At 36.0% G+C, this 21,946-nt stretch overlaps 3 protein-coding genes across 3 annotated transcripts; 1 reads left to right on the top strand and 2 right to left on the bottom strand.

The window, feature by feature from the left end:
- Nucleotides 1-2,129: 2,129 nt before the first annotated feature.
- LOC107782279 (DELLA protein RGL1-like) lies at nucleotides 2,130-3,770 on the top strand. The gene has a single exon (XM_016603149.1). The coding sequence runs from the start codon at nucleotides 2,130-2,132 to the stop codon at nucleotides 3,768-3,770; it is 1,641 nt and encodes a 546-aa protein (XP_016458635.1).
- Nucleotides 3,771-5,487: 1,717 nt separating this feature from the next.
- On the bottom strand, nucleotides 5,488-9,596 carry LOC107782281 (DNA-directed RNA polymerases II, IV and V subunit 9A). Its single transcript, XM_016603151.2, has 4 exons — nucleotides 9,441-9,596; nucleotides 9,271-9,346; nucleotides 6,689-6,847; nucleotides 5,488-5,858 (listed from the first exon to the last, which is right to left on the bottom strand). The coding sequence occupies exons 1-4, from the start codon at nucleotides 9,467-9,469 to the stop codon at nucleotides 5,778-5,780; spliced, it is 345 nt and encodes a 114-aa protein (XP_016458637.1). The 5' UTR covers nucleotides 9,470-9,596; the 3' UTR covers nucleotides 5,488-5,777.
- Nucleotides 9,597-14,757: 5,161 nt separating this feature from the next.
- On the bottom strand, nucleotides 14,758-20,280 carry LOC107782283 (dihydrolipoyl dehydrogenase 2, chloroplastic). The gene is made up of 14 exons (XM_075225730.1): nucleotides 19,303-20,280; nucleotides 18,534-18,668; nucleotides 18,323-18,440; nucleotides 18,048-18,172; nucleotides 17,749-17,874; nucleotides 17,589-17,669; nucleotides 17,205-17,267; nucleotides 17,049-17,123; nucleotides 16,892-16,970; nucleotides 16,687-16,787; nucleotides 16,239-16,352; nucleotides 15,738-15,851; nucleotides 15,391-15,462; nucleotides 14,758-15,226 (listed from the first exon to the last, which is right to left on the bottom strand). The coding sequence occupies exons 1-14, from the start codon at nucleotides 19,348-19,350 to the stop codon at nucleotides 15,179-15,181; spliced, it is 1,299 nt and encodes a 432-aa protein (XP_075081831.1). The 5' UTR covers nucleotides 19,351-20,280; the 3' UTR covers nucleotides 14,758-15,178.
- Nucleotides 20,281-21,946: the final 1,666 nt, after the last annotated feature.

The following is a 21,946-nucleotide window of genomic DNA, read 5'->3' as shown; positions in this document are numbered from 1 at the left end:
TGGGCCCATCAGAAACGACCTAATAAACAATAAACACTGTTTCACCATGACTATTCCTTATTTTTTTGGTATTTTAGGGCCATAAAATATTAATTTAGGACGATTTTCAATTTTTCGTGTGTTAATATCTACGCTATATTCATGAATTCGGACGACGGGCTCCGACCTAATGAACAATAGTCATTACTAGAATTCAGGACGATTTCCGATTTTATGTGTGCTAATATCCGTGCCATCTTTATTTACTCAGGCAAGAGGCTCCGAATTACCTAAAACTTTGTAGGTCATCAGAAACGTTTTGATTTTCTACGAAAGACACAGCCTTCTATACAACACGGAATTTCATGAGCGCATCAAAGAGAAATATGGGATAAAAGGATACTCATCTACTTAACAAAGTTCATCTCTACCCCTTTAAAAACTCTCTTGATCTCTGTTAATTTACATAGAATTTCGTCCGTAGACTGTGTTAGCTTGGCCTAATCACTTGGAAAATCTAATAGGGGTTATTAAAAGCATTAAGCTTTCTGTAGTAGTGATAGGTGAAGCTGAGTCAGAATAAACACATAAACTTTCTTTTTTCACTTTATAGAGAAGTGTGCAAAATTTAAAGTTCAATCTTTAATATTTTAAAATTGAACCTATTGTATTTTTAAACTTGTCGATGAACTTTTATCCATAAATTTTTGTACGCGTTAAAAATACTGGGTTTAGATAAACACGGCGTCGCTACTCTATACTACTCTATATCCGCCCCTGCTTTCAAGTTGCATGAAGGCAATGATTCAAGTAGAGATATTGGTACGCAAGAACTGGCTTTTGAAGGGACTTGTTGGTATTGTGAAAAACTATGTTGAAATTTATGAATTTTTAGAGGATTCGACACTGGTGCGATAATATTTTGGAGAATTCGAGCAAACACAAGTCCATTGCTGCAACAGTCTACATGTTGGAGTCCTTGCACCATGGATTTGGATGGGAGAATCCGGATTTTAGGGTGGCATGATAACTCGGTCAAGACCGTGTGTTTGGTATGACGAAAAATACTTATTTTCTGATGTTTGGTGGCCAGAAAATATTTACAAGGACGACATTTTCCACTAACAGATGGTATCTTCATTGCTTTGTACTAACTAAAGGTAAAGGACCTAAGTTACTAATTTTCAGGAAGCTCAACAAATGGTATGGTAACTTAAGAATCTTAAGTGCACTAAACTACATATAGGACGGCAAAGATCTTATACCCCTATCTTGGGAGGTAAAGAGGTTATTTCTGAAAGATGCTTGGCGGGGATAAGAACAAGGAAATAACAAAAACAAGGTCATGAAAATGGTACCAGCAATGTATGAACCGGGGAAAAAAAGCAAATGGAAGAAAGCAATAGCAAGAAGCAGTAACACGACAGAGTACTAGAAAAAAGAAGCGAAAGATAGTACTAAAAAATAACTCTAATACTAACACTCTAAGAGTCGAAGACAATGCACTAGTCAACTAGTCCTAATAAACCTAGAACAGATCAGAAAAACATACTACGACCTATTACTCTTCAACCCTAGTCTTCGACCTCCATATCTTCCTGTCAAGTATAATTCTAAAATATTCAAGTGACAACTACATTCTAAAAATATAATCCTTTTTTCACTACACGTGGACCTATACCCCCAAAAAATAAATCTGGCATATATAGACTTTTTTGTTTGGGATTGAGGCGTAGTTGTTATTTATATAGGCCCTTTTTACAAAACAATTTAAATAGAAAATATCGAATACGTTGGAATCAAGGTGATTGTTTTTCAAGTGATTATGTACTTGAGTACGTTTATTTTTATTAATTTATGGTGAATATCATATCATAGTCAATATCAAAGTGTTGGATGTAGCAGACAACACCATCAATATCTCCAAAATTATCTTATATAAATTATATTACAAGTGTTGAATATAGCAGACAATATCATCAAAATCTCCAAAACTTTCTCCTTAAAAATGTAGCATCTGTTGGGAAAACTGTTAGGCTTGCCTTTCAATACTTTCAAGATTTGAGTAAAGGCCAGCACGGCTTTAAAACGTGTCACGAGAATATAAGGCATATCTCTTATATACTCAGCATCTCTCCTGTGTTTTGTCGATGTGGGATTCACCTAAGCTGTACACAATAGAATCAACTGAAATGGACTTGGACTTGTTTGCCTCCGGCCTCGGGAAGGATCAAGTAGTAGAAGAAGAACAACAACAACAACAAGACGAGTTGCAACTCCTTGTAGATTTTGTTAGTCTTGATGATTGGGATTTTGATGTTGTCCCTTTACAACATCAGTCTAATGTGGAGAAAACTTTCCAAACGAAGAAATCGTATGAGATTACTGAATCAAAAAAGAGTATGGAAACTCCATTGCCTTCAGCACTCAAGATCTTGAAAGATTATAACAACAGGTTCAGAAGATCAAAGGCAGAAAACAATATTATTAGTATGCAAACAGATAAGAGTAAATGTAAGTTATCTACCGATGAAATCCTTCGTTTGGGTGCTGAAAAGTTCATCCAATCATTTACTATAAGTCGCGAAGAAGCATACATGTTTAGCCATCCATTTGCTAGCTCATTTCTTAGCCTTTCTGAGGATGACACTAGAAATATAGCACTCGTCGAATACCTTCTAGCTTCTGCTGAGAAAGTAGGGCAGAAGGAGTTTGATCGTGCACAAAACCTTCTTAATGAGTGTGACAAGTCATGTTCCAAGAAAGGAAATCCGATACAGAGATTGGTATACTATTTTTGTCGAGCACTTCATGACAGAATTAACTGGGAAACGGGAAGAGGTACCTCGAAAGGAATTGGAATGAAACGATTAGCTTATATAGAGGATTCGTTAATGAACTTAAACTCCTCTATGATTGCAGCACATCAAAGTGTACCTCTAAGTCAGGTGACTCAGTTTGCCGGTGTTCAAGCCATCATCGATCATGTAGTAGAATCCGAAAAGGTTCATATAATAGATCTTGAGATTGGTAGTGGGATGCAATGGACAATATTGATGCAAGCTCTTGCCACAAATCAATGTGAATCATCATTTAAACATCTCAAGTTAACTGCTTTATGTACCAAATTAAGGCATAAAATTGAGGATACATGTGAGCGATTAATGAGCTTCGCGAAGTCCTTGAACTTGTCCTTTTCTTTCAACATTGTAATGGTTGAAGATATCATGGAACTAAAGCAAGAATATTTTGAGCTAGATGATGAGGAAGCTGTTGTTATCTTCGCGCAATACTTCCTCATGAGAATGTTAGCGCGACCAGATAAATTGGACGCGTTGATGAGAGTGATCAAAGGTATTAATCCTCGAGCAATGATCGTTATAGAAGTGGAAGCAAACCATAATTCACCTGTATTCGTAGACCGGTTTGTGGAAGCTCTATTCTTCTACGGTGCATTTTTTGACGCGTTAGAGGATTGTATGAAGCACGACGAAAAAAGCAGGACAGCTACAGAATCAGAACATTTGAACCAAGGAATAAGGATCATTGTGGCAGCTGAGGGTGAGGAAAGAACAATCAGACACGTGAAAATCGATGTCTGGAGGATGTTTTTCGCGCGATATGGTATGGAGGAAGTTGAGCTGAGCAAGTCTTCATTGTATCAGGCAAATCTGGTGCTAAAGAATTTTGCTTGTGGGAGTTCTTGCACTCTGGAAATGAACCAATATTGTCTGCTCATTGGATGGAAAGGTACCCCTCTCAGTTCACTTTCTGCTTGGACATTTTCTTGATATGTAATAAGCTGTTTAATGAATGTTATACTGTGTAAAAGAATTTGAACAACTCAAAACCTTAAGAGGTCGTTTGGTACATGGGATAAGGTAGGATAAAGTGTGGTACTAAATTTATACTATGTTTGGTTGACAGCGCAATAAATTTATGCCGTAAACCAAACATAATATATCAAGAACATGTATGGTGACACATTCTGTGAACTTGAGGCCAAGGCTTGACCCAAAAATGCCTAATATTTTTTGGAATTTAATCTTGTTTGCCACTAGTGAATGTTCAAAAATGAGTGAAATATTAGAGTTGTCTCACTTGGTGGGATAGTAAGATAAATGATTGAGAATGTCAATAGTGAAAACTTGTAGCTCTTGGAAGGAGATGGTGCAGTACTTGCTTATATTATGGAAATGGCATCAAATATTGGGAATTTATTCCCAAATTTTGACACGTATAAGTTCTCAAGCTGGTGTTGTTTTGGACTTTATGATGTTGATTTTGGATGAGGAAAGCTTATTTTGGTTGCTCCCTTTATTGACTCTGTTGCTTCATATTGTTCTTGTGGAGAATTGATTGAGTGGTGGAATTGAGGCATGGATTCTTAGAAACAATGAGGAAATGGTTGAGTTGGAGAATGATGAAGATTTTCTAGCATATGCATCTCCTAATCCTAGCGTTTATGTCCCTTTACTTTGTTCATGTTGAAAAATTCCTGGTAGGAAGCGTCTTATCCTTTACTTTGTTCATGTTAAAAAAATTCTTGGCAGAGAACGTCTTCTCCTTTATTGAGCCTACATGACACAAATTCTATATTTTTGATGTATCACTCAATATATATGTACCATTTCCTTAAAGCAGATTCTTATAAACAAAGTAGTTAAGTTTCCAATAATTTGTGCCTGATGGATCCTTTTAGAGAAATACTAGCTGGTTAAGAAATGTTATACTCTCTCCCGTTTACTTTTACTTGAAACGTTTTGACTTTTTCACGCCCCTTGAGAAACAATAAATGAAGTGCATAATTTACTATCATACCCATATTAATTGATGCATATTTTATTGGATTTAAGAAAATAATTTGAAATGAGTAATAAATACTATGAGTATAACAAGAAAAAAAATTTGTGTAGTATACGTAAAAGTGAACACATTACTAAGTAAAAATGAAAATTTACTTTTAATATACATGCCAAGTAAAAGTGAACGGAGGGAGTGTTATTGTTATTATATGACATTTGGACAAATATTATTCTGCAAAAGTTATTGGAAAGTTTTCAAACAGTAAAAAGGAAAATTTTCTAACGAGCAATTTTATAATTAGGATAACTGTCAGTTTAAAATGTTCAGTTCAGTTTTCAAAATTCATTTTAGAATGTACCTTGAGGCTATCTTTGGCACCCATTCTATATACAGAGGCGCATTCTTTCCTTTCCTTTTTGCTACAGATCAACAAGTATTATATGTTTTCACAAGTCAACACAAGTATTATGCAGTTGCCCATTCACTGAGCTGTCAATCACAGCAAAAAGTCATTTGGCATGGACATACCTGGAGAAAGGATCAGTGTTGCAAAATGAACATATGAATTAATAGAGCTCCCTCCACCAGGAAGGCTCACGGAGAAAGTGAATGATATTTGCATTAAATCGGAATATGAAACTTCAATGATACACAAGAAACAGGGTAACTAAAATTCTTCAAAAAATGGGAACACCAAGATAATGTTCTAAAGCCAGAAACATTAGTATTACTCCACAGTTCAGCTATTCAGCGTAACAGCAGTTTTCACTTCTTTAAGAAAACGCGATAAGAGCTTGGTTAACAGAAACTTAGGGAGCATGCGAGTCTTTAGAATCTCGCTGAGTAATACCATGTGTTCCAATCCAACACAAGACAAGATTCATTACATTTTACATACACTAGATGATGAACAGTTGCAGTTTAGGTCAGAATCAGTTTTTTCAAATACGTCAATAACTAACACTGCACCCACCATAACTCTGAATGTGATCTCAATCTCTCCACCTGTGTCCACAATTCGGGTTGCAGCAAACAAAGAAGAGTGTCATACCTTCTTCTCCCCTTGCAGTTGCCTGCACATATATCAATTGTTTCAGACAACTGTAAAACAATATCCAGCAAATAGATATTGCATAACAAGCAAGCAAATAAAGGTCATTGCACCAAAAATCTCTATCAAGATAAGTGCCTTCATTTGATTGATCCAGAAAAAGATAGAGCCTTCATCTTCAGTCGTCATTTGTCTTCCAAATAAAGAAGTCAAACAGAAGCTCCTAAGTCCTAACATACCACAACCGAATGAGGTATGAGAAGCTAAAAGTAAAAGGTACTCAGATTGTTCCCTTCTATATTATTCAGGTAGCAGAACTGTAAATTCCAAGAAAAGGAGTACGATATCCTAACCCAATGAGTTTCAAGACTTTTTCCAAGCTTTTTAGGAAGGAAGGATTTATTGGACCAGAAAAGTTGGACGGTTTTGCTTGGGAACAGTGAAAATTTTCCAGAGGTGAGGACAACGAAATTTCTTGAGGCACATATCGACCAAGCTTCACCAATTGCAGGTCAACTTATCTGTGGCAACAAGTTGCTTTTCTACCACAATCAGGTTGTTTTCTTTTAAATATTCCAAAAGCGGACATCTCAAACAAGACATAACAGGATATAGGTCACGATTTGGATTGCCAATATCAGGCCTTCTGGGAATATCCAAAACCATTTATCTTCAGCATAGATTAGATAAAACTAATCCGCATAAGATCAAAAAGCAAATATGACGAGACAATAAGCTTTAAATTGACCAGCCACAGGAACCAGACTTCGGGCATATTTATAAATGTTAAAGCAGTCATAGCAACTATTGGTGGCTTAAATACTAAAGAAAGCACGGACAAAGGAAAATGACCTGGAAGAAAACTGCTTCTCCATGACCACATTGAGAACATCGAACAGATTTTGTACGAGGCAAAGTTGGATCTGCTGCTACATCCTGCAACACTTGTGTGCGCTCCGCAGCAGAATGATGTATCTCATTTCTATACACGCAATTGTTTTCAGCAGGCTCCTAAAAGAATATGAAAATGAGTTACATGGAACTCAAAAGCTTGCCTATGTTTCTAGCTCTTAGCAACTTAACTTTGACAGCTAGTATAAGCGGCGCTTAAAGGTAAAGAAAAGCAATTAAGACAAGCAAAGTAAAAGGAGCATTAGACAAGTTACTGATTACATGTATTTGTCAAAACACAGGTGATTTAAAAATTTCAATGTCTACAAGCCCTCATTCTTGGACAAAGGATTTCAAGGTTTTTTTTTTTAATGAGAAAGGGAATTCAAGTTCTGAACAAACAAAAATTTCCAGCAGAGTAAATAACGTGAAGGAGCAGAAGTACTATCAGATAGCTCCAATAAAATGACTAATTATTAATAATTGGATAGAGAAGTCTACCAGAATAAAAGACAGCTGAAGTGAAAGGTAATCTTTGTTTAGCTTAAAGAATGGATGGCATTCCATACGAGAAATTAAGAGATGGAATAAAATCACTAAGTGTTTCCTTGACCAGTTAACACTTGTTACTACTCCAAGCAGCTAAAAACTGCTAATATGGAGCAGCCATTATGCATCAATAGGAGAGAACAAGGAGTATCCCATCAAAGAAAGGGCCTATGCTGATAAAAGCATGGTAAATTAAGAAGCACAAAAGGGAGAAAAAACGGCTGCATATATTAGGTGTATCCATATAAATTGCCACCTTTTAAAGGAACATGATATGCAGGCTAGTAAAATATAGATTTATAACAATAATCGTGCTAAACTCATTTTGATGGCAGGACGCTGCAAGCTATTCAAGTCCAATCTGAATAAATGAGCTGATAAACTTGTTTGACAACATCCAGCACTAAGAGTCAAGATTCAGCCTTGACTTCATTCTTAGCTTTATGGGACCTGAATGATCTGATCTGCATGCCTTCTAGCTACACACACTCCCCCCCCCCCAATACACATCCCCCTTCCCAACACACACATACACAGAGATACAAATTTTATGTATATAAATCTACAAATAGATGTAGGACTAGACTATGTTACATGGATCTTCATTTTCCTTTTTTTTTTTTTTTTTTTTTTTTATAAATTTTGATAAGCAGAAAGCTTTTTCTGAAGATGGATCTTCGTTTTGCTGGATTACCCATCTCCAACAGGTGTAATATAAATACGGGTGCTTTATGCAGTTTCTTCAATTACACCAAAATTGTCCGCACCAGATTCATACACACTGTATCAAATGGATAAACTAGTCCATGTAACATAAATATTAGGTACATCTAGTCAAAATATACAACTCAGATAATAGATAGCTTAGAGGTGACAGAAGAAGATATCATATTCAGCATACCTATCTGACAAGGGATCAGATGAAAAAGATTTAAAAAAGGAAAAAAGAAATTAAGAGCGCATAAAAAAAAATTGAAGTTTGGCTTTGGTGATTATATGATAGTTATGAGTTGATTCCTTTTTTCACTATGCTCTTTATGCCACTTAAGCTCTTATTGCTGAGAAATACAGTGAACATGCTGTTGCAAAACTCAGACTTGCAGAAAGGTTGAAGGCGCAAACACGTTAGTTACATAGGGGCTTCAACAAAATAGCTCAACCATAAAACTTAGAAAATCCAAGTACAAAAAGGAAAGTGCTAGGATGTTTGGTTTAATAGATGCACGGATAAGATCGATGTCATCAATGCAATAAATTTATTTCACACTTTGACACCTGAGATTCCTTAACGAGTAAAATAAGTTTGCAGGAGTATACTTTATTTTCAGGTTAAATGCACTACGAGATGTGAAACAATGCAACTAAACTTTTATACATCCAATAATCTAGAAACCTTTAGGAAACATATAAATAAAAAATAAACAATAAACTCAGCCCAGTGGTTGAGGCATTGAGAGTAACAACTTGAACATCCCAAATTCAAATGCCATCCATAACACAAACTTGGTGGACAAATATTACCTTCACAACCTGTGCTTTTACATTGAACAGGCTGCTCGGTAGATTAGTGCACTCGATCTGTCCCATACATTACCAATATAGTCTTAACAAAATGAAAAAGATAAAATTTGCCCTAAATATATTTGTTCAAAAGTTGATGGCCAGGGTACTCGCCATGACCACCTGAGATGGTAGAAGGTAGCAGGTACCTACTGAAGTACTCGAGGTGCGCGCAAACCGACCACCGTCACAAAAAAAGATACTTTTTCAGAAGTTAATAACTGTAATTGCAACAAAAGTTTCAATTCTTTCAGAAACAAATCCGCTCAGCTTCCACGCAATTTCTGCTAATTAGCCCAATTGCCAAAAGTAAACGCACCACATTTGGGTTTTCTTTGACTACCCTAAACCCTATTTATAGTACTATGCAACTATATCAAATTTCTGCAGAAAAAGCAAAAACAAAAATAAAAGTGAAAAAAAAAGGGTAAAACCTGATGATCACAATTACGGCAAGCATAAAGGAGGATCTTCTGCTCCTTGTCTTCTTTAGGATACAAAATATTGTTACTGCAAAGCCAATCCATGAAAAAAAAAGGTCACTTTTTTTATTGAAGTTAATAATAATTAATGTGAGAATAAATAAATGCAAAAATATTCAAACCATTCTCGGCAAAATTTCATAGTACTCATTTTCGCGAGTTTTTGTTTTGAATCGTTTAGCTTTTAGAGGGAAAATAGCGATTTGTTCTATACTCTGCTCTGCGTTTTGGGGGGGTCTAATGGAGGTTTAAGGAATATATTGGTTTTCTTTCCTTATATTATAGAAGAACCCCACGAACTATGGGAAACTACACTAAGGCCCCAACTTTGATTTCTCTGGAATCTTCTTCTTATAGCATGGGGAGTCCATGGGCTAAAAAAACTTTTTTCCAAAGTTAAGATATTTGGTCAAGCTTTTAGAAGGCAAAAAGTATTTTCGAGTAAAAGCATAAATTATTTTTGAGAAGCTGAAAAAAGTAATTTATTCCTAAAAGCACTTTTAAAAAAAATACTTTTAAGAATTACACTTAGAAATACTTTCTAACAGCTTGGTAACAAATATTAATTGTGGCACAAAAATGTTTTTTAAATTAAGTGGCTTAACACATATTGTTTTGAGAAAATTACTTTTTAACACAAAGCTATATAAGAAGTTTGGCCTAATAGGATATTAAATCATTTATTTCCTCCACGACTCTAATTTATATGAACCAGTTTGATTGGCTTTTGAAGAAAAAATAGTAAATTTTTTTGAAATTTGTAAGCATAAACTTGCGGGTACACTAGGCTGGATAATATTAGGAATGAAGATATCTGGGTGAGCGTGGACGTGGCTCCGGTGGGCGACAAGATGCGGGAAGCACGACTTAGATGGTTCGGGCACGTCCAGAGGAGAAGCCTATATGCCCCAGTTTAGAGGTGTGGGCAGTTGGCTGTGGCAGGTACGAGAAGAGGTATAAGGCGGCCTAAGAAGTATTGGGGCGACCGGTTTAGGTGATCAGACAGGACGTGACACGACTCCATTAATCGGGGACATGACTCTTGATAGGAAGGTGTGGAGGTCAAGCATTAGAGTTGTAGATTAAGGGGTAGTTAAGTGGTTTCCTCTTTGTCTCAGTTTTCCTCTTTGTACCGGCTAGTCTGATAGTATTTTGTCTAGCACTGTTGGCGATTTATGTTGTGTTTCACACTTTTGCATAGTATTTATGTTATTGCTTTTCCATTTATTTGATGTCTCTCATGTTGCTAATATTATTTTTCTTGTTTCTGTTGTCATAGATCTATTGTAGGGGTAAGGTATGTGTATACTATACCCTCAGCAGACCCCACTAGTGAGATTTTACTAAGTTGTTGTTGTTGTTGTAATCATAAACTTGCAATAATTTTTATGTGGCTATAAAATAAAATATATTGGAATAAATTCTTATCAACGATTTAATTTGGTGTATTAAAAGGTTTTGAAAGGGTAGTTCTATCTTTATACATGCTTATTCATGTATTAAAAAGCATGGTATTGCTAATGCCATGACTTGCTATGCATAAGAATAGTACTGAATATGATGTATATATTAGTTATATAGATTGGAAAATACAATCAAACAAGGGATTAATAATACCAAAGCCAATACTTGTATTATTTTTTCTAATATATCCTACCAAACAAACCCATTTTATGCCACTTTTTCCTTTTTAATTAGTTCAAAGAGAATGACCTCTTAAATTATGTGATCAATCAAATACCTTCACATAAATTGGGATAAAAACAATATTAAATTGAGTTCTTCTATTGAAATTCACAATTATTTGTTTTCAGATCACAATTACCTTTCATAACACTACTTTACCATAATGACTAACTTTTCTTCATAACTAATTTTTTATATTATATTGTAATATATATTTTTTATAACAGTACCTCACTGTAGCTCCTAAAAAATATCGAAATAAAATAAGACTATTATAAAAAGATTTGCTCTTATTTGAATCGATAATAATCCAAACCAGCTCTACGTTTAATACCTTACTTTACTCTAGAAACATTTTCACCTGTCTTTTCAATTTTCGTGGTAAAAGGTTCGGTGAAATTTTATTTATTTTTAATTTATAATGTGGAATTGTAAGATTGGGCTTCTGTCAGTTAAGCCCAAGGCCTAAAATAGAAAATCCAGGCCTTTCATTTTGTTATAGGGCAGCAATAAGAACCCTAAGCCATTCTATTTCACTTCCTCATCACTACTGAAAACCCTAACGCCGGCTGCAGGTATTTCAATCTCTTCTCCTGCTCCTTTTCGTGCATTCTAACTGTGAAATTTTGTTCTAATTCTGTTGGATTTTGCTCTTTCTATTAAATCTCTGCAGTTGTCTGTGAAATCAAGGACCAAAAATGGCCAAGTCGAAGAATCACACAGCTCACAATCAGTCGTACAAGGCTCACAGGAATGGAATCAAGAAACCCAGGAAACACCGTCACAGCTCCACCAAAGGGGTATCTATAAATAAATCCACTTTTTATTTTATTTTATTTGCTGATGTTGTTTATTGTGAAATATATAACCTCCATTCCAATTTATTTGATACTTTTAGCTCACTTAAAATCAATTTGACTAACTTTCACAGCTAAATCGAGATATAGATTAATTTTTTTAAGAATTGAAATTTGGTTATTCGGAAGCTGTAGCAATCTTTTCATTTCAAAATGTTTGGAAAAAAAATTATAATGTTGGTACGCAAAGCAGGTGAAACATGTTGGGACTGATGAATGATGGTGTATGTGATGTCTATGTTATACAAGCCGTAGCACAAAACCAAACAAAAAGACGGGTTCTTTGAATCTCAAAGTTGAGGAGTTAGATTGATATCAGTATTAAATATTTAATGCTGAAATTAGTGATTTTTAATTAATATATTATTCGTCTAAGTTCATATAGTTTTTTTTTTTAAATTTATCTGAAATATGTGCTTCCGCAAGCAGACCTAGCTTGGAAGTTTTGGGTCACCCGAACCCATTAACTTTTGCTCAGAATTCTTTATGTGTTAAGAAATCAACTAAATATCTATAAATATTTCACTATGAATCCAATTTTTGTTGTATCTTAACTTGTGGTCGTGGTAGGAACCACTGTTGTCAAAGGCGTGCTTAAAGTGCTTAAGCCCTAAAGCGAGACACAAAATATGTTGAGCACTTTGCCTCGCTTACCGGGAACCGGGCGCTTCAGCGTCCATATATTCGTTATTCATGCTTATAATTATTAGTCTTACATTACACATACATATTTGTATTTTTTTCTTCATCTGTGCCTTTTTTCATCAAAGCCCATGCTTTATTTGCGCCCTACGCCTAAAGCCGAATCTGCCTCTGTCAGTGCTTCACTTCAAAGAAGCATGCCTGTTACTACACTCTTTTTGCTTTAAGCCGCATGGACCTTCTTGGCTTTTTGTCCCTTTTACTTTTAAAAACACTGGTCGATATCTACATGTAAGGATGTAAAAGCGTATCTCTTTGGATTCTAAGTTTGTTAATTTTTATGTAAATGCAGATGGATCCCAAGTTCTTGAGGAACCAGAGGTATGCTAGGAAGCACAACAACAACAAGAATGTGGACTCTGCTAATGAAGAGTAAAAGAATTTAGAGTAACAGGCCGCCTTCTGTTTATTGCTGGCACTGTATTTTGATATTGGGATCTTTATCTTGGTTGTTTTGAAGTTTTGGCAGATACTTATTCGAACTAGTATTTTATCAAGTATGGAGACCAACTTTTCCTTTTAATCAATGCCTCTTAGCAGTTCATTTTTATCATTACTCACCAATTTCTGTTCTTTATCGTGTTCGATCTTCGATCTGGATATCTTTATTTGGATGTTTTGCTTAGTTATATCACAGTGATAGAACTGCCTAATTGGCAAAAAGGGAAAATGCACTAGTTGATCATGTAGTTTATAATGATGAGTCTCTGCAGACTCGAGCTAGCTCAAGTTCTTTGAGCCTTATTAATACTATGTCAATACTGGTTGCTCGATAATTACATGCAAACATGTATTTGAGCATAGACAAAAGGTGGTACACTGATCATGTTTCATCAAATAGCTTCTGTAAATGTTAATGTGAGGCACCAATCACACAACTTCATTGTTAAGGGCTTCTTGTTCCTCTCCCATTATCGTTTTATGGTTTTAGGAAGTTTTTGTGCAGTTGCTTTCTTGTTTATCCTGGAAGTGCAGTTCCTTAATCAGATGTCATTAGCACCCATGTTGGCAACTGAGATAAGTTGCTATCTTTAAGTATTATCGTGTTTGATTCTTTCATGTGCATCATTATGGGACCAAAAATTGGGTTTTTTTTATTTTGGTTTGACAGATTTTCTTCGGCTGTTGGGTGGTTCTCATGTCTATTATTGGACCAAAAGTAGTTCGTGTTCCAGTTCCAAATTTTGTCATCTCCACAATTACCACTTGAGATGTTGATCTAAACTTACGAATGCAAGTTTTGCTGAATTAGTTAATAGTACTAATGAACTTGCTTCAAGGGTCACCTTTATGTAATTTTTCAATCTACGGAATTTAATTGTAAGAAAGGCTATAACATGAGGCATGTGAAGTAATTTTTCAATCTTGCTCTTCTAACAAACCTGGCCCTGAAGATGTTAAATAATCCTCTTGCACCATGGGCAAAGCTCGTAATCCAAACATATATTACAGATTAAAGAACGAGCCACTCCTTCTGTATCCTTAAAGGCTGGCACTTCTGTAACAAAGGAAAACTATGGTCTATATAGACATTTGGGATGCTAGATGGATCCCCAATACCCCCACCCCCCACCCCCACATCTTAGAAGTTGCATAGAGGGCCCATTAAATAAAGACTCCTCAACAAAAAATGGCGATTTAATAATAACTCCACTTGGAGTTTGCCTTGGAAAAAATCTTTTTTCCACTTGAAATCGAAACTGACTCGACCCAGGTAATAAACCTGTTAGAAAATGGACAACCTGTAATTGCAGGTGGTTGATATCCATGAAGAATAAAGAACTAGTGGTCCGGCATAATTTCAGACACGGGAATGAAGTAGCTCACCTGCTGGCAAAAGGAAGCAACCAAGAAGGCCACCCTAATAAGCTCAACTGTTTTGTTATCCCTCCACCCTTTGTTGTGCCCACTGCCCAGATGCCCGCGGACAAGGATGGAGTTTCTTGTATGAAAACAGTGCTAGAAAGCAATTGTAGAACTCTAGCAAAACTAGGTAATCTGAATGCCTTGGAGGGTATCTCAGCTATGTGTAATGATCCTATGGATCCTTGAACAATGTTTCGTAGTTCTTAGATAAAATGTCCACTACCCCCCCCCCCCAACAAAAAAAAAAGGAAGTAACATTAACCCCTGAATCTCTTGTTCTGGGAAGGAGCAGAAGGAACAAAGAAGAAGATTGCAGGAGAGATGGTCATTTCAGTAAATTTATTAGAGCTTCACTTGATAAAGGAAGATGAAAAAATAATACACACAACTACCCATCCAAAGCATAAAACAATAGAGGCATTGCCTATGGACATCCCCTGTACATTGCAGGACTCCCAATGCAAAATACAACCTAATATGATTGGTGAAGATTTTAAAATGTGAGGACAGGCTCTTGGGTACAGCAGCAGTTTGAATGTTGATTTGCACCTCACCTTATTGTCATTCCTAGGCCTTGTAAAATATCCTGGAATCAGTATATCGATTCCCATTGAGATCCATTGACATCCCTGAAATGCAGCGATTTATCCAAATCTATCCTTATCCCCTTTCTATGTTTTATGGAAGATGAACTTTGGCTGAGACCCGCAAAGCAGTTGTTTCCTCTAAACTTCCAAGACTTCACAATTCTAGATAGCAATTGGTTCGCGCACTGAGCTATGGTCTTGAGTGTTTACCTGGTGGAACAAGTTTCCAATTCCATTAGCTAATGTAGGCCGAAAAGTTCTAAATTTATCAAGTTTAAATATACGATAAAGTCTTGACTTTCTTACTCGTCCAGCCTGGCAAAAGTTCCTAAGAACAAAAGAAAACCATTACCCAGATTTTTCAGATGGCTTACCTTAGCTGATTTGAATAGTTCATCAAGGACTTCAGACAATGTTGGATGTGCATGCACTGCAAACTTTATATCCTGACGGGCAACAGAAAAATAATTGTCAACATTCTGTTGCTTTGTCACCTTAACTCTCATAAGATTGATAAACAAAGCAAGTAGTGGCTTATTTCCCGCTGAACGGATAACTCTAGAGTCTAGATATACTTCCTTCCAAGAGGAAAGAAGAGAAGAGCTCAATGTATTGTGGGGAGTTTAAAGGACATGAGCACTGAAAGTCCCTACCCATAGAGGAAATAGATAAACTTTCTCAGAGATAAATTATTTAGTAGTAGCCTTGTGTAATGGATAACCTGAATTCTTGTTCCCAATGCCATGGCGTTGGATGCTTCATGAATGAGGTCTGCAGCATGCATACCAAAGATATGAACTCCAAGAATCTCCCCCGTGTCCGGTCTGTATATCAACTGTATCAAATATGCAATAATGAAGTCAGAAAATCTCAAATCCTACATAATCGCAATCAGAATATGAAAGATTGATGACAAACGGTCTGAAAGTTAGACACTGATAAATTTGAATCTAAAAATACGCCACCTTAATTACAATATAACAAAATCTCTAGCACATGGAATCGCAGGCATGTTGTTTTCTGATGTTCGAAATCCTTAATTAGTAGTAGTAACTAACGGCGTGCTTCAGAAACACTACCAACAGCATGAGTCATTTTTCTAGTCGTATCGTGTAAAAGGAAGGTAGCAAGAGAACTAGGAAATTGAATCATATTGGAAGCTAGCGGAGTTCATCTGTTCGTTAAAGTGATGGGAAGAAAGAACCAAAAGATAGAGTAGAACCTTTGCAAGTCCTTCCCCTTCATTTTCTGCAAGTGCTTTTGTGTTTGCCTTAAAACTTGTTTTTGCAATGCTTATCTCAAACCCGTCCTTTTCAGCTTTTTCTCGAGCTTGTGGCTGCAAAAGAAGAAGCCCGTCAAAAAACTAATTATAAGCAGTTCGCTACAACTCCTCATCAACCATGGCAAATAGTTAACATCCTCCGATTCTTAACAAACACCCACAGAGATAAATTAGAAGCATAACATGAAGAGAAGTTTGCGAAGAAACTTGAACATAACAACAGTACTACCAACACAGACACAACAAAATTTAAGTGGTCAGTGAGTTATATGTTGACATAACAAGCTGATTCACAAGAAAAGTATTATTTTGGAAAATAAAATGACTGATTTGAGACGAAATGCATATCAGCAATGATGTACCCAACTGAAAGAAGTTCGGTTTTCACCTCAGTCAGTCCAACCATGCTGATTTCAGGATGAGTAAAACAAGCAGCTGGAACGCTCAAATGGTTAAGCACGTGATCTCTTCCAGAGACTTGTTCGACAACTATTTCATAAGAAAAGATCATTGTGAGCAGTAACATGACATTGATTTTGAGGGAAAATATTTGACTTATACAGAAGATATTAATAACAGAATTCCACACACACCAGATATTCCCTGAGCACTGGCTGCATGAGCAAGCATCATTTTACCATTCGCATCGCCAATACAATAAAGGTGAGGGACCTAGTGGTAAAAGTAGTATAAGAACAAAATCAACAGCCATGTGAAAAGCATATTGACCATAGGGTAGTTCCAACTAACCAGTTTTCCATCAGCATCAATAACTCGCATGCGCTCATCAACAGGAATAAAACCTCGTTGTGTCAACACGTTAATCTGCAAAAGTTGACCATTAGAATGCAAAAAAACCAGTCATAAGATGTAGAGTCTTGTATGTGTTTTTATACAAAGACGTACATTTTCCAGCCCTAGACCATTCGTGAAGGGAGCTCTACCAGTTGCAATCAGAGCTGCATCAACCTATAAATAGAAAATAGTAGAGTGAAGCAAAGGCAGGGCGAGGATTTGAAGTTTATGGGTTTGAAATGCCACTAAACTCATTGATTATCTAAGTTACTAGGTTCGAAATTTAATATTTGTACATATTTAGGAATTTTTTTTAACACATACACAGGGTCCGAGCCAAAAGCTACTGGGTTCTGCCGAACCCGTAGCTTATATGGTACCTCCACCCTGGCATGAAATGCCTATAGCAATGTCCTCCAGACAGTTTGTGAAATGCCCCTACCTGTTTTGAGAAAAAAAAGCAAAAAGAAAAGAATAATAGTAATATTGTGTTACCTCCAAAGTTTCCTTCAGTTCTTTGGTCTTGGCATCAGTTAGCTCAATAACAACTGGTCTCCCATCCTTTGCTGGGGTAATCTGTAAAATTTATTAGGGAAGATAGTTTAGATATCTGGAAACTTGTAATGCAAACAACGTAAAACAGAGCGAGCAATACCTTCGTTGCAAACACTCCAGTATGATAATCAATTTTCCTTGGATTTACGAGAACTCTTTGAGCTAACTTACTAATTTCAGGATCAAATCCGGGCATAAGTTGATCTAAAGCTTCAATAAAGGTAACCTGTGAAGAAAATGACCATTAGGCGTAAGTTGACATTTAAGAGAATTTAAAAGTGTTTAGGTACTATCGTAGGAAGATCAAGATTAAAGAGCATTGAAACAACAAGCACAATGCAGGGTCGCTCGTAATATATGAATTGCAGAGAAGAGACTAAGAGGAAGAGGTGAAACTACCTCACTACCAAGTGCAGTGTACACATCACTAAATTCAAGTCCAATATAACCACTTCCTACTATAGCTATCCATTCAGGGACAAATTCCAGTTTGAGAGCATGGTCGCTCGTAATAACAGTCTTCCCTGAAAATAAACAAGAATTAAATGACTAAATGGCGAGGATTCACCTTCCAAAGGGTACTGCATCTAAAAAGAAGCATATCCCAAGTATGAGTTTTCAAGGAATCTCAGACAACAATATCGGAAAGCAGGAAATAACAAAGAAAAAGGTACCATCAACTTCAATGCCTCTGGGAACAAAAGGGACGGAACCAGTAGCGATGATTATATCCCTTGCGGTAACTTCATTGTCAGAAAAACCAGCTTTTCCGTACTTCACCCTTTGAGGACCCTGAAATAATTATGGAGTTCAAAGACTGAAACCATCAGCATGTAGGTCAAGATTGAAACTAGAATAAGTTCCCTTGGATATTTGTCGACTTACCACTATGGTACCCACTCCGGTCAAAATGTCCACACCAAGTGCCTTCATTGAGTTTGTCAAGTTATTACGAATTTTCAAGGCAAGATTATTAGCATGATCAGCCACTGCTTGCCTGTCATAGCCAGCGGCTGAAACCTGTCATTAGACATGGAAAGAGATTAATCAATCAGCAGACTTGGCCAGATTTATGACGATGTCTAAAAGGAAATATGGTATTTAAGTAAACTGAAGAATGGGGATTGGAAGTGTAGGGCGAACAGACAATATTTGCCAACTTTTAGACAAGCTGCTTAAATGGCACACCAAGTTTTCCAAGATGACGTCCAAATGATATATAGGATGCTATGGAAGCATAAGTAACAAACTATTTATATTACCTCGATTTCAATTTATATGATACTTTTTCCATTTTTGGGATATTCAAAAATGTTTGCCATCATTCCACTAGCAATGTTATTCTATACAACTTTCACAATTTGCCAGAAGTCTAATTCATTTAACTTTTCAAAATTTAAAACTTGATGTGATGTTTCTCTATCAAACTAACTTTTCGGACACTATAATATTTTCTTATGCTACAAATAATATGATACATAAACCAAATTGATATTTTAAACACTATTGTACACAAATAACATCATATAGAATGCAAAGGAAAGATTAGTTTTTTGTAGAAAGTACTTATATATGTGAGGTCGAATATTTAACTACTCGATGCTGCAACACGTCCAAGTCATGCAGAGATATTTAGCATAAGAGTTGAAATCACCTGCAAACCCAAAGCTTTCAAATGGTGCAAATTCTTAAGTTCCCGCATCCGACCACTAACTGCAAGAAGTGCTTTAGAAGGAACACAGCCTCTGTTTACACAAGTTCCGCCCACTACATCTCCTTCAATGATTGCTGTCTTAAGACCCTAAAAGGATAATACAAATTTCCAGTCGTCAGAGATACAAGAAAACTAACTAGTAACTTTGGATAGCCAACATACTCAAGGTAATAATAATGCTATTAATGCAATTGAAGTGCCAAAGAGCATGAGGTTCTCAAAATTAGCTGCAAAATTGCTCTTTGGATTTGAGGTCATAGAATTGTTTTCAGCTCCTTTAGAATGTAAAAGGCCTTGTTTTTTAACGAGAATACCAGACGAATCGTACTAATCAAAAGAATCCTAATGCTAACGAGGATATTACTAAGAACTTTAACTTCGCAAGAGATTAGTGATACCCAAAGAACAAAGTTCTAGAAATGTGCGAAAAATCTAGAAAAAGCAAAATGAGTTGGAAAGAAATTGCACGTCCAAGGTCACCATTATTTTTCATTTCCATTCATGAACCCCCTTTGCCCCGTGAAAATGTAAATAAAAATTAAAAAATTTATGCTCCCTCTGTCTCAATTTGCTTAGCACTTTTCCTTATTGAAAATCAATTTGACTAATTGCTGGATTTGAATCAAACAAGATTAATTTATCTCGAGAAGTTAATATAGATATTCAGAAGCTACACGAAATGAGTTGCAATTCTCCTAATATTTGTTGGAGAAACTAGTGGATATTTCAAAAGGGAGTGTCCCTCATTATTAAGAAGAGCTGATTTTTGTGTGATCTCTTAAATACTGAACAATTAGGAGGAAAAGATAGAGAAATAGTAGATGAATGCATTTTCAAATGAATCTCTAAAGTTTTATAATTTAAATCAGAAATTCAGAATATAAGTAAAGTTCAGTTCCGAGTTCGTGCAACTAAAACGTTGCAGTGAATATTCAGACAGTGAGATAATAGATAAGTCCAGTGGATAACAATAGTGACGTGGCATGCAAATAAAGTGGGATATTTTTCTCAAAAATATATTTATTTTCTGTTATATTGGGATAACAAAAATTCAAAAAAAAAAAAAAGAAGAAGAAGAAGAAGGGATGGCAGACAATCAGAGTATTAAACTCACACATTAAAATAGAGATTTTTATAGTTCATGAACGTATTAATTTCGTCTACTTCTTTTTCTTTTTCTTTTCTTTTCCGAATAAGTATTTTAATATTTCGTTTGATGTTCAAATTTTGAAGTTTGATTTTTAAAAATACTTATAAATAGGGATAAGATATGCGTACACACCTAAGTTGCTCCGACACGGCAGTTTAGGTGATACACCCGTGTCGACACGACGCTAGCATGTGTCGTAAGTGGTGCCTTTCGCTGAGGAATGGAGCTACGCTCGTAAGTGGTGCATCTAGTGCTTTATCAGTTCTGTCTATGGCGAAAGCTGGTTTTGTAATCGTGCCTTCCTCTCTTCCTCTGCAGCGATTTCATGGGCACCGGGCGACGTTCTTGATCTGCCGGACTGGTGTGGGTATGAGATCCGTACCGGTCTCGTCAAATAATTTTGGGTACTTTGAACACGACGGACGGAAAAATTCAAGGCGAGATGCAATTTGATTCCTGAAATAAGAACCAAAACTAGGGAGGAAAATAACATATTTTATCTAGGAAATCAATTCTTTACTTATCTACAACTTGAGATTAAAAAAGAAATTCACACTTTACAAGCTATAAATAAGTATTCCTCAAAGTTTCTCATAATTTAGACATATTTTATATTTTTAATTTTTTGAATTACTTTTAGTCATATCCCCATACCCGTATCCGTACTAGGATCTGTATCCCGGAATCTTAGGATTTACATCTCGAAAGAACCAACCTCTAGATCTGCACTCGTGTCGGACACCCGTATCTGTGTCCGAGCAACTTGCTCATCAGGGGCGAAGCCACATGGTCACAAGGGTGGTCAATTGACCACCCTTCATCGAAAAATTACACTATATATGTTGGTAAAATATTACGTTTTAGAGGTATATAACACATATTGAACACCCTTTGTAGGGACTTTTTTCACTTCTTTCAAATTTGAACGCCCTTAGAAAAATTCTGAGCTTCGCCATTGTAGGTATACACTACTCTTTCTAAAGCTCATTTATAAAAATATATTGAGCTTGTTGTTATTGTTATTATTGTACTCATACCTAAGGCTGTATTGTGGTCCAGGACAAACGGGCCTGGGCTTTGGTGGTCGGGGCTTTGGCGGTCCCGGGCCAAACGGTCCCGGGCCTAACGGGCCAAATGAGTGGAATCGGCCCACTGCGGTTCTAAGCCCACATGGTCCCGAGCTAAATGGGTCGGGCCTAAAGGGGCTTTTTTTTTTTATCTAAGGCAATTTCTTGTAAACTATATATGTATATACTAATATAAATTGCTTATATATAGCTATATAAATATATATAGTATATATAGTATGTATATATAATTATATATTGCCTTATATAATATATAGCTTATATATATTATATATACTATATCTATATCTATAATATATATCTATAATATATATATATATATATATTATAGATATAGATATAGTAT

This window comes from Nicotiana tabacum, chromosome 11 (assembly GCF_000715075.1).
Source record: "Nicotiana tabacum cultivar K326 chromosome 11, ASM71507v2, whole genome shotgun sequence".
Taxonomy (NCBI): Eukaryota; Viridiplantae; Streptophyta; class Magnoliopsida; order Solanales; family Solanaceae; genus Nicotiana; species Nicotiana tabacum.
This window is presented reverse-complemented; position numbering and strand designations above follow the sequence as displayed.

Bases quoted from the DNA above. Each gene is read 5' to 3' on its own strand.
- LOC107782279 (XM_016603149.1), top strand. From the start codon at position 2,130: ATGTGGGATTCACCTAAGCTGTACACAATAGAATCAACTGAAATGGAC.
- LOC107782281 (XM_016603151.2), bottom strand. From the start codon at position 9,469: ATGAGTACTATGAAATTTTGCCGAGAATG. The intron at 6,848-9,270 runs GTTTTACCCTTT...ATATTCTTTTAG, and splicing joins GCCGTAATTGTGATCATCAG to GAGCCTGCTGAAAACAATTG. The intron at 5,859-6,688 runs GTCATTTTCCTT...ATATATGTGCAG, and splicing joins GAGAAGCAGTTTTCTTCCAG to GCAACTGCAAGGGGAGAAGA.
- LOC107782283 (XM_075225730.1), bottom strand. From the start codon at position 19,350: ATGCGGGAACTTAAGAATTTGCACCATTTGAAAGCTTTGGGTTTGCAG. The intron at 18,441-18,533 runs GTAAGTCGACAA...TAATTATTTCAG, and splicing joins CCGGAGTGGGTACCATAGTG to GGTCCTCAAAGGGTGAAGTA. The intron at 15,227-15,390 runs GTAAGCCATCTG...TTGTTCCACCAG, and splicing joins AACTATTCAAATCAGCTAAG to GTAAACACTCAAGACCATAG.